Genomic DNA, 18,074 nt, shown 5'->3' with positions numbered 1-18,074 from the left:
ATAGTCTCAGATTCAGTGCCTGGTTGAATTTAGGGTAAATAGCCATTTAGTTATTTTTGGTTCCAAAATCTTGGGGAACTACACACATCTATACATTGTAGTCAGTACTGTGCTTGATTTAACCATATACTTGCATATACTTTCTCTACATTTCTAACAAGACTCCTATTAATTAGATAGAAACTGATAAAGTTGTTTTGTTTTTACAAGAGCAAGAAAGCTTCAAACTCTCTGTTGTACTCTGAATATATATATCCACAATTGTCATAACTTTGGAAATAAGAGGATCCATAGATGTTTTAGAGAAATAATTAGGTTCTAGCCTGTCTCTGAAGAGACAGAAATATTATATAGATATTAAATAGAAACCAAGCTGCTTGGATATCCACATGTCAGATCCAGTGAAGCTAAGGTGCCACTCCTACTAATCACACTGCCCCTTGTTCTCTTTCTAAAATGAGTGAAATTGCGAGTTTCCCAGACAAAAAGTTAAGAATTTTTAACCAAAAGGTATGAAAATAATATTAGCTCTGTCTGAGAGATCCAATAGATAAATAAGAAAAATTCCTTCTGTGGATCTGAAATTAAAAATTAACCAAATTATCTTAGTTATGAACAAAACTGTGCAAAAACATTTTATCTTTTTATCATTGAAAAAAGATACTACCTATGTCAATCCTTTGAAATTGTTTTATTATGGAGATGCAATAGCAGATTCTAGACAGATTATTTAGATCCCATAGTTGAGTAATCAGCATTAAAATTCTCTAAAATGAAAAAGACTGGAACTTCAAACGTTACCGAAAACTTAATAATTACCTTAATTCTATTCAAAGTAGATGTTATGCCTTAAGCAGGGAAAGGTTAGGCTTTTACAAACAAATACATATCCAGATTGCTTCTCCTTGAAAATTGCTTCAATGAAAGAGAGAAGAATAACCATTTCATAGTTATACTTTCAGGCGGGCTGGTCTCCATCATCATGTTTCTTGGCCACTCTAACTAGGAATTATAGACATTAGGTACCCAATGTAACTACTCAAAAAATTGGCATATGTACCAGCGGTGAAATTAAAAAAAAATTACTACTGGTTCTGTGGGCGTGGCTTGGTGGGCGTGGCTTGGTGGATGTGGCAGGGGATGGATACTGCAAAATCCCATTCCCTCCCCACTCCTGTGGGAAAGATATTGCAAAATCTCCATTCCCACCCCACTCTGGGACCAGCCAGAGGTGGTATTTGCCGGTTCTCCAAACTACTCAAAATTTCTGCTACTGGTTCTCCGGAACCTGTCAGAACCTGCTGGATTTCACCCCTAATACCTACCCACTGTCCAGAACTTCCTTTCATGACAATTGACTTACAAGGGCTTCTTATAAGCTGCTAGCAAAATTGCCCATTAGATTTTTCTCTCCCCAACATTCTTCCCGATTCCACATTGCCATTAGGTAACAGTGCAAATCATTGGCAAATGAATCATTTTTATTTCCCCCTCTTTCCTTCTCATCTTTTGCATCATGACTGTTATATTATAAACTTACGGTCTCCACTATAAGTCACTTTGAGTGTTTTAAGAGAAAGGCGGGTGTAGATATATTGACTGCCATCTTCTCATCTGAAATGGGAAATGTACATGAATGGATTTTAAATAGATTTCCATGAAGTGAAAATACCTTTCAGATACTGTATTGTTGATCCCTGGTAAATCTGTCTCTCACCAGAACCAAATGCACATACATGCACGTCTTACCCTAACAGTGATGTACAACCACATCCTAAGTGCCTCTGCAAAGCACTTTTACAAAAAGCAGCTATTGAGTTGAAGTCATGAAGAGTTTTGTAGAATAGAACTATTAACCCATGTACAAAAGCAGCATTAAAGATTTGAGAATATTGCCTATTACCTATATATGACGGTGTGTGTAAATGGGCTTATTTTCTTTGAGCCAAGAGCTGTGTGTGTAATTAATAACTCATGAGTTATTCTTAGTGCTTTTTATGACTTGAGTTCAGGGGTGCTATTCAGCAGATTCTGACAGGTTCTGGAGAACCAGTTGTGGAAATTTTGAGTAGTTCAGAGAACTGACAAATACTACCTCTGGCTGGCCCCAGAGTGGGTGGGAATGGAGATTTTGCAATATCCTTCCCCCAGGAGTGGGGAGGGAATGGAGATTTTGCAGTATTTTTCCCCTGGAATAGGGTGGGATTGAGATTTTGCAGTATCCTTCCCCTGCCACGCCCACCAAGCCATGCTCACAGAACTGGTAGTAAAAAAATTTGAATTCCACCACTGCTTGAATTCAGTAATAAGATGGATAATATTTAACAAATTGAAATTTAAATCCACACACAAAAGAGGTATTCTTGGTTAGAGACTGAAATTTATTTAGGATGGGTAGTATTGCCCCCCAAATCAGACTTCCAATCTGGAACTACTTCCAGGCCCAGCTGTGTACTTAGATGTTAACAAATAAATGCTTATGCTTGTATTTCAAGTCCATCTGTTGCAGGGGAAAACAATGGCCAGGCCATAATATAAAGCATCTGCAGTGGTTTATTGCTTTTGAATAGCTTTTGAATTTATTATTCTCAAAAATAGAAGGTAATTTGAAAACCCTTGAATAATCAAATACTCTTGCTGTTAAATAAATTACAAATATATTTATAGCATGTCACTGAGTAGAGAATAGAAGCATGTAAATTCAGAAGTTATTTCAAATAGGAACTAAATAACATTTGATATATAAGAATTTGTTGTATTTAATTTTGAAGCAAAGTTATGAGCCATTATTAATAGAAGCATGTAAATTCAGAAGTTATTTCAAATAAGAACTAAATAACATTTGATATATAAGCATTTGTTGTATTTAACATTGAAGCAAAGTTATGAGCCATTATTCAACCGTTTTAGTTCTATTTTCCACTGCCCTGAAATTTTCAATACCAATTGTTTGTGGTTTGCAAAAGAAAAACGCAAGAAAGTCAATCACATAATAACAATGGGTTTAATAATGTATCACATATTGGTCAGACAAGAGAAGCACCAAATAATTCTAGCTCTTATTTTATTTCTGGGGTATATTTTGGCATCTAAAATTATCAACTTACTTGCGAATGTATACAGTAGATGCACTTCTAATAGAACAGAATCTGAGAGGGAGATAAAACTGAAATCTGGATCTAAAATTTAAATAAGTGATCCAGAACTTCAAGGGTTCTAACATACAGTATGTATTTCAACCAAAATAATTACTTTGTTTGAGTTTTGGGAAGTTAGATGAAAGAAAAAAAGACAAAATACATATCTTCTATTCTTTTCTTAGATATGAGATGATTTGTTCAGATTGTATTATATTCTATAATTATCAAAGGACAAGAGAATTTTGGAAAAAGAAAGAAAGTAAAAAATTCTGTCAGAATTATTATTTTCAAAATTGTTTTATACAGGGTGAATTGAAAATTAATTACAAATATTTGTTTTTGGATGCAAGAAAAAGAACCTCTTCTTTTGCACCACCTTTCTGGACACTAATCCATTATTAATCTTGACTCTATTGTCCCAAATAAATAGGAGTCACACCTGTAGATTAAATATCAGCATATGCTGTTTTGATCTTTTGTTGAATTCAGTACAATATAGACCCATATTTCAATGAACGAAAGCAATAGACTCGGTGGGTTTCAAAACTTTTTACTACCGGTTCTGCGGCCATGGCTTAGTGGGCATGACATGGCTTGGTGGGCGTGGCTTGGTGGGCATGGCAGGGGAACGTTACTGCAAAATCCCCATTTCCTCCCAATCAGCTGGAACCTGGGAGGCAGAGAATAGATGGGAGCAGGGCCAGTCAGAATTTTTACTACTGGTTCTCCTAACTACTCAAAATTTCTGCTACCAGTTCTCCAGAAATGGTCAGAACCTGCTGAAACCCACCTCTGAATAGACTACCTTCTCCAGAACTGCCAGAATATATAAGGAACCATTCATATTCACTAGTGCACAATGTCAAAATTGCAAAATAATAATAATGTCAATTAGTTAATTTTTTAAAATTGTTTCAAAACATCTTAAAAATCTATTAAAGGGTAGAATTGGCTGAATCAGTTATCAGGAAAACCCCTTCACTTTCTCAACAGAGAGAATGTTTTGATTTCTTAAATTAATCCCCAACACAATACATAGGCAAGTATAATGACACACAAACAACGAAAGGTAATTTATTAAACAAACATATTTTCAGTTACAATTTACCTAGATGTTTCAAAAGCTTAACAGGAGCAAATGTCTCCCTGAAAAAAACAAACAGAAATAAAATGTTAGACTATGCTGTGGCTCCCCCCCACTCCGCCCCGTTTTCAAAGAATTATTAAAAGTATTTTTTTACTCAGTGCCCCAATGCAAAATTCCTTTTAATAATTATTTGTATTAATAAATAGAAAAATTTAAATACTAATATTTAATAGTATTAGCATTAACACTTTTAGTGTTAATAATGAGGTCCCAGATTATTGGGAGCAATATGCTGACTCTGTAAACCTCTTAGAGGGGGCTGTGAAGCGGTATATAAGCCTTACGTGCTATTGCTATTGCTATTAATAAATAGTAAATGTAACTATATTAACTGCATTAATAAATAGAAATTGTAGATATGGCCTGATAGTGAACAAGAAAAGAAGCAAATCCACTAACTAGAGGTGAGTCAGCAAAAGTTGAAAAACAGATGTTAGCACAAACTTTGCAGTTTTAAATGCCCTCTGAAAGAGCACACCCAGAATGCATACCAAAAGTCAAACAGATCAACCAACATTACACAAGTTATTTTAATGACACTCACTTATTTATTAAATTTATTAATGCAGGCCCATGTATATATACCTTTGCATTACATCTGCAACATTAAATATAGTACATGGATTGTATCCACTGATCCAGATAAATTATAACTGTCCTGGCGCATAGGAAACTCAGATTAAAATCCACCCTCTTCCCTGGAAGCTTCCTTTGGGCCTTTCACTGTCTTTTATCTCCTCTCCTTCAGAAGGTTGTTATTGTTTAGAAAAAAATGAGTTCCTGAAAGAAAAAAATAGGATATCAATTTGACAAATGAATAAATTAAAGGTGTCTCCAGGACAATGTTTTTTTTTGGGGGGGAAACAGCAGTCACTTTCCAGGTCTCTGCAAACAACAATTTCTTCTGCCTATGCATTAAACTGCCATTTTCCTCTTAACACTCCAATCCCACAGTGTCCCATTCTTCAAAAGGCAATAGTAGCAGTGGTATAACCAGCCGCTGATAATAGACTACCTAGATTGGGAACCGATTGGAAAAACAGAAACTTATTAGAGATCACAAGATAGCAGCAACACTTGGGACAATAGAAGAGAATATTTGTCTACCTATTAAATTATCTCAAGAGCAATGCTTCATAGCTATTTGGGAGAATCAGGAACAAATCTCACAAATGAAGGCAAATATATATGTGCCCCAGGATATTGTTGCAGGATCCAATCTGGGTCAGTCACCTGGACCAGAGGTTTTGTCTTCTGGCTTTTGGCCTGAACCCCATCTTCAGAGAGCTTCTCTCTAGCAAAGTGTGCATTGGGCTATTCTGTGTGGTATTTATATGGTGATTGTTGGGTGTTGCTTAGCAGAAGTGCTGATTTACCCCAGGTTATCAAGTACTTAGGGACGTGGTGGCTCAGGGGCTAGGACGTTGAGCTTGTCGATCGAAAGGTCGGCAGCTCGGCGGTTTGAATCCCTAGTGCTGCCGTGTAATGGGGTGAGCTCCCGTTACTTGTCCCAGCTTCTGCCAACCTAGCAATTTCGAAAGCACGTAAAAATGCAAGTAGAAAAAAATAGGGACCACCTATGGTGGGAAGGTAACAGCGTTCTGTGCGCCTTTGGCATTGAGTCATGCTGGCCACATGATCACAGAGATGTCTTCGGACAGTGCTGGCTCTTCGGCTTTGAAACGGAGATGAGCACCGCCCCCTAGAGTCGGCAACGACTAGCATGTATGTGCGAGGGGAACCTTTACCTTTACCTTATCAAGTACTTAGGAGGCAGGGGCTTGGCATCACAAAGAAACAACAGCCAATGATTAATAGCCATCAATACCCCAATCTATATCTAAAAAGATACACCCTGGTCTTGGTGAGTGACTCTGCAGGAACGAATCTCTTTTTTGTGTGCCTTCAAATCACCCTTGATTCCTAGCAATTTACTGAACAAGCCCCTGCAGTTTTCTCCACAACCTTTATGGAAGTGGTTTGTCATTGCTTTCTTCTTCAGGCTAAAAGACAGTGACTGGCTCCAAGTCAGCAGTTGCCTTCATAACCAAGGCAGGACTAGAAATCATGCCCCCCTGATCTCTGTAGTGCCTTAACCACTATACCAAGCTAACTGAAGAGATCTCTGCAGTATAGTACATAATAAAATACTTGTGCATTTGTGCTAATTAAGTAGACAGTAATATTTATCCTGAAAAAGAAATGCACTGAAGTGAATGGCAATTCTCCAGTGCATTTATTCTGGAAAATGAAGCTTTTCTCTTTTGACATATCTGTGCATCTGGGTATGAAGAGTGAGACAGACTAGAAATTGACTTACATAATAGATGTATTCATAAGCTGTTATTTATGATTTCTGCCCAGAAATGTATTTTCAGAATATTTTTATCTTCTGGGGGGAAAAGCCTGATTCTATTTGCAAATAGCTTATTCAACAGGGTATTTACATCCAAATGTTGACACATTGGCACAATGCTGGTTTTCAGGTGAACAAATACATGTTATTTAGAATTTTTGCCTCGTAAGCATCAAGAAAAAAAACTTAGAACAGACTTGAATTGTTTCAGATGTATTGCTATATTTGGACAATAATGAAAGTAATTAAAAATACAGGAAATATATAGGAATACAATCAACAACACCCAAAGAATGCTAAACTAACAACTTACTACAAGTTCTTAATGTTTCTTATTATTAAAGTCAAAAATAGAATTTTTAAAAAAACCCTCAGAAACCTGAATGTAGAAGACTATATATTCATAAACGAATTTATTCAAAACTGTAAAGACTATCTGTAGGAAATTAAATGAAAAAGTGTAAAGGTTTATCAATTTATAACATTCCAACTTCTATCTTCTGTTGTTCTTCATGAACTAGGCAAAACTCGAGTCTAAGCCAGGGGTTTCCAAATGCCAGCAATTGGTCTGTGCAAACAAGTGAAACTCCATCTGCGGAATGCAGACAGCATGCAAAACCACGCCCTCTCGTGGTTTTGGATGCTGCCTGGTGCCCAAAAGGTTGAGGGCTGCTGGTCTAAGCTGCTTGCCTCCTTCACAGCTGCTGGGCATTTCTGAAGCCAGCTTTACAAATTCCTCTCTGTATGGCAGAGGATTGTCAATGGGGTCAGGTTAGTGCTACCAATGGACCAATCTAGAGCTACCATAGAACTTGACTGGTTGTTCCCCTCTTTCTTGGCTTCTGCATTTGGGCAGATCAAGCTCATTGTCTGGCCCTTTGTGGGTTGGTTCACCCATCCATATCTTTTCCTTTGCTACTTTTTGACTGATCCCCATTCTATTCCTGTGCTTTCCCAGATGCTTGTAAGCACAGTTGTTCTGCGTTCTCTCCATTAACATTAACACAGGCCTATTCTCCCCTCCCCCTGCCCATTTTTACCTTGATGCTACAATAAATAAGTAATGGGAACAAGTGTCAGCCTTTTGGGGTGGATCGGACCCAAAAATCAACTCCCCAAGAAAACTAGAATTGTACTTGATTGATTATGTCCATCATGTCATAGACCCCGGATGGCGAACCTATGGCACGAGTGCCAGAGGTGGCATGCAGCACCCTCTTGTGGGCATGCAAGCTGTTGCCCCACCATGTGCGCCGCCCATCAGCCAGCTGGTCTTTGGGTCTCTGCTGTGCATGCGTGGGGTGTGTGGCAGAGGCAGGGGGCCCATGTGCGCATGCATGGTAGGGTGGGGGGCGTGCAGGGGGCACATGCATGCATGGGGATCAGGGCACATATGTGGCACATGCGCATGCACAGGGGGGCATGCACGCATTGAATTTTGGGGGTTCGGGCACTCGGTCCGGAAAAGGTTAGCCATCTCTGTCATAGACAAATGTTCTACATTAGCACTTTATTGAAATAAGCTACCCTGATTGTATTTTTTCTCCCCACCCTGTTATATCCCAGTGAAAGACTTTTAAAAAGAGGTGTGTGGAGGAGGGAGCCTTTGCAGTACAATAAACACAGAAGGAGAAAGAAATAAGGGTATGGTTCAACCAGCCTATGCAAATTATGGTAATCTGAAAATGTAAGAATAGAACAAAGCTATTTTGCAAAAATGGGAATCCCATGGTAGCCAGAAGACTTTATTGGATGTCATTTCCTTTATGACCCATCAATGAGTCAACTGAAAGAAGAACAGGAGGAAAGTGGAAAGATGAAATAATCATACAGGCAGAAACTTGGTGCTGAGGGTGGTGGAGCATGCAAGATGCTGTAGTCAAATAGTGCTGGAGGTATGTTAGATTGGAATGAAATGAAATGTGAAATGATCTGTCGCTTGGAAATGCTTAAGATTATTCAGCAAAGCTTCAAAACATAGGCAGGGCATATTCCTTTTTACTTACTCGGTTCATGTTTCCAAATTATGTTTATACTTTTACCTGTTGTCTTATATACGATTGACAAAATAAATAAATAAAATATATTTGTGATGGGCTGAGAGTTGGTAGAGGATGATATCTGTTCCTGTACTCAAGAAGCAGTGGATGGCCCATAGTTGTAATGGGACGTGGTCAAATTCTACATCACAGATTTTTTTTACTTTAGGCTTAATCCCTGTTGTTGCACAGTTGTTCCATTCACTTGCATGACAAAAATAAAAATCAGTACAGTATTATTATTATCTGTTCACAACAATGTGAAGTCGGAGCTGCCAGTTCTGTTGGTCTGCATACACATCAAGTTCTTCACAAGAATCTAGGATTTCATAATGAATCGGTATAGTATATAGGTGAATCCAAGTATTGTGGCATTTTGCAATTGACAGCTGGATTTTTTCTTCTTCAAAGTATTGCCCAAGATTTTTTTGTTTGGCAACCAGTATGCCAATAAAACTGGGATCACTACTTTATGTCATAATCTTTCAGTTTCAATTTTCAGACCTTGTTACTTTGTTTTCTTCTTCAATTCTTTGTCTTCTATTCTACTATCCTCTGGTATTGCCACATCGATTTATCCAGACTTTTTTCTTTCAACCACAGTTATGTCTGATGTATTATGAGCTAAGACTTTATCAGTCTGTACTTGAAAATCCCATAATATTTTCACCTGCTCATTGTCAACTTTTTTTTCAACTTAATGTTCCCACCAATTTTTTTATAACTTGTATATGATAATTTTTTTACAGATTCCAATGAATCAGTTTTGGCAACTGTATTATGTCATTGATTATAATCAGTTTGTGCCATCTTGCATGAGCGGAGTATACAATCTACTGTTTCTTTTACTTCTTTGCACAATCTGCATTTTTAATCAATTAATTTTTCAGTTCTGGCCTTGATTGCATTAGTTCTAATAGCTTGCTCTTGCACAGCCAAGGTGGATCCTTTGATTTCTTTTTTTTAATATTCCAATTATAAGCCATTGCCAGATTTTCTCTTTATCCACTTTCCCCATGATCTTTTGCAGAAGTTCACCATATAATGCTTTTCTTTTCCAGAATTCTGTTCAGGACCTTTTTTTTTTACACCATTTTGATATTCACTTTTCATTTTCTGTACATTTAGTAACTTTACTAAAGTCTTTAATTTACATCAGTGCATGCATAATCCCCAAGGACAGTCAGTGAGAAGGTGTGGAATAGAGTTTTTACTCCAGATGCAAAAAATTACCTATTTGGGGCGAACCTAGAACTCAGAAAGCAGAATTTCCTAATGAGGGATGGATAGAAGCACTACAAAGCTGTATAACAATGTACCTAGAGAAGTAAATGGCTAGGGTTTGCTATAGTAAATGCTTTACTATATATTACTATCTTTTACTGGGTTGAATCTTGAAGCTTTCTGAACTATTAAATATGGTGTCCTCCTGCATAGAAAACATCTGCTCACAACTCGCTAATCTATTCAAGTCTATTTCACTGTCATGACAGTTTAATTGAACACATTCTAGAGAAATCATCATCATCCTCTAGTTTTAGTTTAAATCATAGAATAGCTTTTTGCTGATCATATGCAAGGATTCAAGATCCATAATAGGCTCTGAAAATAAACTGTACCTTTTCTTCCTGACTTGATTTCTAAGTTTGACACTTATCCCAGTGTATTCTTTAAAAATTAAAATATATGCACACTACCAGAGGGACCATGCTATTGCTTAAGTATTAAAAAAGAGACGATTAATTAATGAAATTCTCATCTGGGAGAGGAGGAAGGAATGGCAAAACAGATTATGTTTCTTAGTGTGATTCTTTCCAGCCAAGGCTGTCATTCTCCAGCCATTCTCCCATGTTTATGAACATCATAATCAGATCTGTTAAACACCAAGTTTTCTTTGGCTAATCATATTGAGCAACCAGCACACATTTCTGCTGTTGACTTCCCCTTTTTTCCTTCATATACAATGTCCTTTAAGAATAGAATAGAATAGAATTTTTTATGGGCCAAGTGTGATTGGACACACAAGGAATTTGTCTTGGTGCATATGCTCTCAGTGTACATAAAAGAAAAGATACCTTCATCAAGGTACAACATTTACAACACAAATGATTGTCAATATAAATCATAAGGATTATCAGCAACAAAGTTACAGTCATACAGTCATAAATGGAAGGAGGTGGGTGATGGGAACGATGAGAAGATTAATAGTAGTGCAGATTTAGTAAATAGTTTGACAGTGTTGAGGGAATTATTTGTTTAGCAGAGTGATGGCCTTCAGGAAAAAGCTGTTCTTGTGTCTAGTAGGAGGTTAGGAGGGTTTTGAGGGTAAGGAGTTGAAACAGTTGAAAGTAAGTTGAAACAGGAGTTGAAGCAACATTTGAGTACTCACTATTATCCATAGATTATTATGATCTTAAATTCAACTGCCACTAGACTGCCATTATATAAATCCTCAAATGATTGGCCCAAATGGTCATGTTCTACTGTACAACCATGCAAAAAAACTGTGTTTCAATTAAAATGTTTCAAACATTCCTTTTGTTTTGATATTGTCTGAATTATATTGGCTTAGCTGTTTAAAGAAATGTATAAATGTATAAACTGCTTTTGTGATTAAGAAAAAAACAAGTTTGCTTTTAGAGGTAGTCCTTGACAAACGACCATTCATTTAGTGACTGTTCAAAGTTGCAACCATGCTTAAAAAAAAATGGTGTGACTTACCATCAGCCTTTGCACTTGTCACAGCATTCCCACAGTAATGTGATTGTAATTCAGGCACATAGGAACTGTTGCGTATTTATGAAAGTCCCAGCATCCTATAGTCACATTTAAGATCTTCCCAGCTGGCTTCTGACAAGTAAAGTCTGTGAAAAAGCCAACAGGGAAAAACCACAAATTGTAGTCATGTGATGCCTCACTTAATGATTCCACCGCTTAACAATAAACTTTCGGGTCCTTAGTGTGGTTGTAAATCAAGGACTACCGGTACTTTTAACTCCACCTCTATCTTTTCTTTTCTCCACCTCTATCTTTTGAAAGAAGTAAAAAAAAAAAAGATTTAGTGAGAAAAAGACTGTCTGGGTTTCATTGGTTGCAGGCTCTTCCAGAGGACCCAGCCCCTTAACAATGGGTGCACAAGACACCCTCCCTGTAGCTGCAGCTTTCACTGAAACTGTGAATGCTTACTTCAAAGGAGCCGATCCCAACAAGTAAGTGTTGTGCCTTTTCTTCCCTTCCTCTTCCCATTTAGTTGGCAATTCAGGATTGGATTTATACCACCCATTTCCTCTGGAGTAGCATTTGTTCACAATATAGCAACAAATCTAGAGAAAATGTTTACCTTCATCAGACATAAGTGGGGGCGGAGTGGTGGTGGAATGTGGAATGGCAATGGGACATGATGTGTTTGTTTTTTTTAAATGACAGTCCTTTAAATTATAGTTTCCAAGACTAAATTATATTCTTCCTAATGCAACCCATTGTATCAGAGTTCTTAACATACCGCTTAATGTCCAGATGCCACTTAATTCTTCAAATATCCCTTAATATCCAGGGATTACAAATTAGAATCTAATGTACTTTCTCATTAGTGGAAGGAGATAATGAACTATATTAGAGATTTCCTCTTACTCCTCATCCCCCAATGCTATCAGTCTCTGGGAAACAAGGAGCAAATTTCCAATGCATAGGAGCTGGAAATAGAAGGGGAGAGCAAGTGCCATATTTCTCTTTCTGTCTTCTGCCCCCACTTAGTGAAATTCTACTCTAAGCAACCCAGATTCAACCCAGAGATAGTTTTCTTAATTTTGTACCACATTTTCAGAATCACTAAAACCAGCACAAATACATCCTAAGGCTACTTCAGGCCATATGTTATAACCTTTCATCTTTAGGACACACATCAGTTCTGTTCATGCTAAGGTAGATATTCAAGTAATTCAGAGGAACATAATAAATCGAAGAGCGTAGCCTCATACGTTTTTCCTTGCCACTGATCTCCCTTTCTAAAACTGCTTTCTAAAACATTTTGACTACCTTTTGTAGTCATTTTTTTAAAAGATGAAAATTGTGGATATAACTCTGTAATTCTGACACATTTGAAGAACTTGCATTCCTTTTAACAATAGCACAAATTTCTGAACACCATTTTTCATGTTTCCAAATGAGTGTATTATAGATTAATTCTATACGGATGTCTGAAGTGAGAGTAGAATATGCTGAAAATAAGAAATCAGAACTATACATACATATGTTTTGATTCAAAACTTGCTAGTTATGCATAATTTGTGTGCTCTTTTTTTCTGCCTGCCATTCTTTTGATTCTGAAGATGTATAGTAAAGATTACCGGAGAAATGGTGCTGTCATTTCCTGCGGGAATTACTAGACATTTTGCCAATAACCCCGCTCCAGCTGTTCTAACATTTCGTGTTACAAATTACAACAGATTGGAACATGTTTTGCCAAATCCTCAACTTCTTTGCTGGTAAATATCATTGTAATAAGTTTTTTTTTTACAGGAAACAGTAATTTTTGCAAGTTTTGCATAAGACATGTTTATGGCTTATGTTGTTGATTTATTAATTAATTTTTAAATTGCACTGAAGCCTTTTTTCCCCCTGTTCTTTGAAAAGGCTCCCAAATCAAACTGGCTCTAGTGTAATACTTGGGTTAAGTTAAATCTAGTTTTATTTCAGTACTCAGAAGAAAACAATCTGTTACCCCAAGAACCTGTGACATAGGTCCATCGGTCTTCTTTACACCACTAGATCACACATTGTGTTGTTTATTTCCGCTAGCCCAGGGGTCTGCAAACGTGGCTCTTTTAAGACTTGTGGACTTCAACTCTGGGAGTTGAAGTCCACAAGTCTTAAAAGAGCCACGTTTGCAGACCCCTGCCCTAGCCTAAAGAGAAATTCTGCAGTTGGAATTAATTATAATTTTAATACAAAACTGACAAATATTTTGTATTGATGAAAATGGCATGAGTTCTTCCTGTTTTAAATTAATGCAGCGACAGCACTCATGCTGATGCCAACACAAAGGAGTTCTGGGTAAACATGCCAAATTTGATGACTCACTTGAAGAAAGTGTCTGAACAGAAACCACAAGCAACATACTATAATGTGGATATGCTTAAATACCAGGTATGAGCTCCTTTCTGATCTTGCAGAGTCTCTAATCATAGTTTAATCATAAACCCTTCAGGGGTTCATTATGAAACATTTCTCTCACACTCTTTTCCTCTCTGCGTCTGATGGCTCATACAGATACTAAATGTTCTTTCTGTCTTACAAGGTATCAACACAGGGTATTCAATCTACTCCCCTGAATCTTGCAGTGAACTGGCGGTGTGAACCCACAAGCACAGATCTACGCATTGACTACAAGTATAATACAGAGGCAATGACAACACCAGTAGCTTTAAACAATGTGCAATTCCTTGTTCCTATCGATGGTGGAGTGACAAAACTACAAGCTGTGCTTCCACCTGCCATTTGGTATGAACCGGAGGTGTCCCTTGCCTCTTTCTTAATCCATCAATGCATTTTCTTGGTAACTGAAATTGAGCAAAACCTTTGGAGAGCCTGAAATAGTCTTGGCAAGCTATAGCCATGAAGAACCATATGTTGATTAAAACTTTGGCATAATTTTGTCTGAATAAGTATTTAGCATTTCAAGTATGATGAAAAAGTGGGAATGGTGTTCAGAAGAAGCCATCTCTGTTCCTTTTGGGGGTTTATTTTTGTGCTTATTTATTTATTTATTTATTATTTATATTTTTATACCGCCCTTCTCCGAAGACTCAGGGCGGTGTACAGCCAAAATAAAACAGTAACACAACAATTAAGACCATATATCACTAAAAATCTAATTCAATTTGGCTAAAAGTTAAAAATAAAAAATAATGTTGAAACATAATATAAATATTTACAAAGTCCCATTAAACAATCATGAGAAAGGCAGTGAATGCGTCAATTTTAATTTTGAGTTCAGTAAATATAAAAAAATATAACACCTACAAACAAAAGCTCTTTTAAGATTCTCCATAATTTGTAAAATTGATCCTTGCTTTAAAAGTTTATAGCTAGTAGTGACAGTGATGAGATTTTTTTCAAATTCAAAATGCTTTAAGTTTTAAATAAGTACTTTGGAAGTTCAGTATTTTAAAATAAAAACAATTCTATTTTGAGTCTGAAACGGCCATTTTGAGTAAAGAACACTTCCAGACTAGAACAGTTTTAAGCTTGAAAAATCTGCCTACAGTACCCTCATGGTGAGATAGACGGCAAATAAATTTAACAAATAAATACATATCTCACATTCAAAATGTTTTTCATAGCCCTACTCTATCCCCTTATTAAGCAAAACATAACCAAAGCTATAATATAAACAAAATTTAGTATATTGTACAATGGAGTACCATTTTGCTGGAAGTGTTCTTCAATGTTTTCTATCTTGAGCAATTTTTTTTTCATATTTTTAGGAATACTGAACAACAAAGGATATTGTGGAGAATTCCTGATATTTCTCAAAAATCTGAAAATGGAGGTAATCATATAAGTTTATATTCCTGGTAAAACTTTCTATCCCTTTCATCATTCTTTGACCAATCACTCATATCTTTTCAATGTCCAGTTAGTCTAGTAGTTAAGATATGCAACTCGAAATAGAAATAGAAAGCATAGAAAACATATGATATATACAATACAATACATATGATATATACAATACAATCAATAACAAACAATACAAACGATGTTGTTATATAATTCAAAAATATATTCATATGTTGAACAATTATCTTTTTTGTGAATATTAAAGCAAAACAGAACTCTACCTGAACAAACCAATATTGTCTGAGTGCCTAAATAGATATAAAAAATAAACTTTTTATTACTAACAGGAGATATAGTTAATATTTTTGAACTATGGACTGATTCCATGATACCAGACACTTTAGCCTGTTCCAAAGTTTTCAAACGTAGCTTAGTTTACCACAATCGTAACTTCTTTGTAAAATTTACATGTTGTAATAGTTATACTAATACAAGACTTTTAGATTCATCCAGTGTATCTGAGATAAATTGTGAATTCCAAAGATACCGTAGGTTAATTCAAGGGTTTCCAAACTTGCATGCTGACTGTGAAATTCTGGGATTGAAGTCCACAAGTCTTAAAGCTGCTAAATTTGGAGACCCTTGAGTTAATTGAATACCTTGCCATTTTGCAATTTAGAGTAGTTTAAATCCTCAAGTAGTGGCTCAAATGGCTTAAAGAATAATTTGCAATAAACTGATTTAAAGTTTGAATACTTTAAGTTACTCATGCCTTAAAAAAAAGTTTACAAGATGGTTTCAAACTTCAGTTATCCGAGGGCATATTTTTGTCATGTGAAAAGACTAGGATGCAATCCAAATCTAATGTTACACCAGTATTTTACTAATGGGCCTTCTATAGTCTAGGCACAAGACTGCATTGTTTTCTATATTAACGTACCTTAATGAATTTTATGTCTGAAGGGGTGGGTTCCTTGCTTGCACGATTCCAATTATCTGAGGGACCAAGTAAACCTTCACCCCTGGTTGTGCAGTTCACCAGCGAAGGGAGCACTCTGTCCAGCTGTGATATTGAACTTGTTGGAGCTGGGTATCGTTTTTCACTTATAAAAAAGAGATTTGCAGCAGGTAAGGAAAAGCTAAATGCTGTTTTCCTAAGGTAACATTAATGATAATTATAAGCCCATCTGATTGTTGGGAAAGATTCAATAGGAAAAATGCCAAATTCAGTCTAAACATGTTTTAGACCAACAATAATAATAACCAATAACGGAACTGTATATCAACAAGAAGAAGAATTGGGTTATTAGATGTGATAAGTATGGTCTCAGTGTCATTTGCATCTAGTCGTCAAGGTGTTAGAAGGTGCCTAGTCAAATCTACCAACTCAGGATTTCATGAACAATGACAGCCACATATTTTAGTTCATAATTCAACCATGAAAACAAGTCAATCGAACACTGAACTGCACATTTGCAGGCAAAGAATGCAACTTTTCTTTCTTGTTTATTTTCCCATTTGTCTTCTCATGCACTTCTTCTCAATATGTTAAGCAGATGAAGGAGACAATTAAAGAATAAAGGTATTATCAGATGATTGGTTGATTATTTTTCAACCATATTCAGTAATTTAATATATTAATTTTATATAATTTGCTGAATCAGGAAGCAGGCCAATGTTCTCCACTGTAGTTCCAGTTGTATGTGAACTAGAACTTTGTCAACTTAAGCACATAGGAAGGATACCATGTGGAGAAATGTGGACTTATGTCACATCCTGACCATTTTTATTTAAGACATTTATTAGTATGAAAAATTTACCTTATATTATTGCATTAAGTCTTTTTTGCTTGATGTGTACCCCGCACCCTGCCTCATAGTGGATATATATGATCTGCTTTTCTAATTTTTGCTTTTTTCTTTTTTTGAAGTGTAAGATGTCCAGAAATATCTGGAGTTGCGTAACCTCCAAACTGTATATGAGTAAATAAATAAATCTATACTTCTTCCTCTTGCACCCAAAACTGAACAATGAAGTTCATGTTTCATAATGGTCTCATCACCTATTTAGATCTCACTTTGATTTAACTGATAATATATTTAGTTGACAATGGTGTGTTTATAAAAATAAATCTAGGCCTTAGAAATGTCATTAACTTTCCTTTTTACATGCCTTTAATCATTTTTACAGGAAAATACCTGGCAGATAACTAACCGAAGTATATGCAAGTATGTTGAAACTCCATATAGCTGAGGACTGCAGTGGTTGGATGGTTTTTATATGCTGTTGAGGGGAAACTTAACTGAATCCTGTATTCAGGACATTTCTGTTGAAAGCATCAGCAATTCAACATTTCTCTCTCAGAAAATGCCATGTTGATCAGTCCTACAGTATTTACTTCTAGATGTAATATTGTTCATGTTTTAAATTGTAATTATTGTATTTGTAAATTGTACTCATTCTAGTAAGGCTGTATTTTGGCAGTTAGACACTTGAGTTTTAGCATTTTATCGTTCAAGAAATGGGTGTAATTTAAACTGTGATATATATAAATTTAATAGTAGTAATGCTGAATGAGACAAGCTTTCAGAGGCAGATGCATTTTGTCAATGTATACAATTTGAACACAACACTATCAGCTGTGAGAAAAGGAGTGCCTCAAAAAGAATGTCAAAATTAGTTCACCTGCAAATTCATTGATTATTTTTTTTCAGTGGATAGCCTATGTCATACAAATATAGTCACATAAATAAACAGATATGACTTTAAGTACTTAATTGGTTTAACTTCAGAACATCTCAGAGTATATGTTGAGGTGACTATGGTACAAATGT

At 36.1% G+C, this 18,074-nt stretch overlaps 1 protein-coding gene across 1 annotated transcript in view; it reads left to right on the top strand.

Annotated features, from left to right (window-relative positions):
• SGIP1 (SH3GL interacting endocytic adaptor 1) overlaps positions 1-17,526 on the top strand; it is an 86,715-nt gene extending 69,189 nt beyond the window's left edge. Inside the window, exons 18-24 of the mRNA XM_058176666.1 lie at positions 11,780-11,891; positions 13,011-13,166; positions 13,695-13,827; positions 13,979-14,181; positions 15,168-15,232; positions 16,204-16,368; positions 17,431-17,526. Of these exons, the coding sequence (XP_058032649.1) occupies positions 11,780-11,891; positions 13,011-13,166; positions 13,695-13,827; positions 13,979-14,181; positions 15,168-15,232; positions 16,204-16,368; positions 17,431-17,453 (857 nt within the window). The 3' untranslated portion in view covers positions 17,454-17,526. The remainder of the gene's footprint in view (positions 1-11,779; positions 11,892-13,010; positions 13,167-13,694; positions 13,828-13,978; positions 14,182-15,167; positions 15,233-16,203; positions 16,369-17,430) is intronic.
• Positions 17,527-18,074: the final 548 nt, after the last annotated feature.

This window comes from Ahaetulla prasina, chromosome 3, assembly GCF_028640845.1.
Source record: "Ahaetulla prasina isolate Xishuangbanna chromosome 3, ASM2864084v1, whole genome shotgun sequence".
In the NCBI taxonomy this organism is placed as follows: Eukaryota; Metazoa; Chordata; class Lepidosauria; order Squamata; family Colubridae; genus Ahaetulla; species Ahaetulla prasina.
Note: the sequence above shows the minus strand (reverse complement) of the source record. Positions and strands in the feature narration are given on the sequence as shown.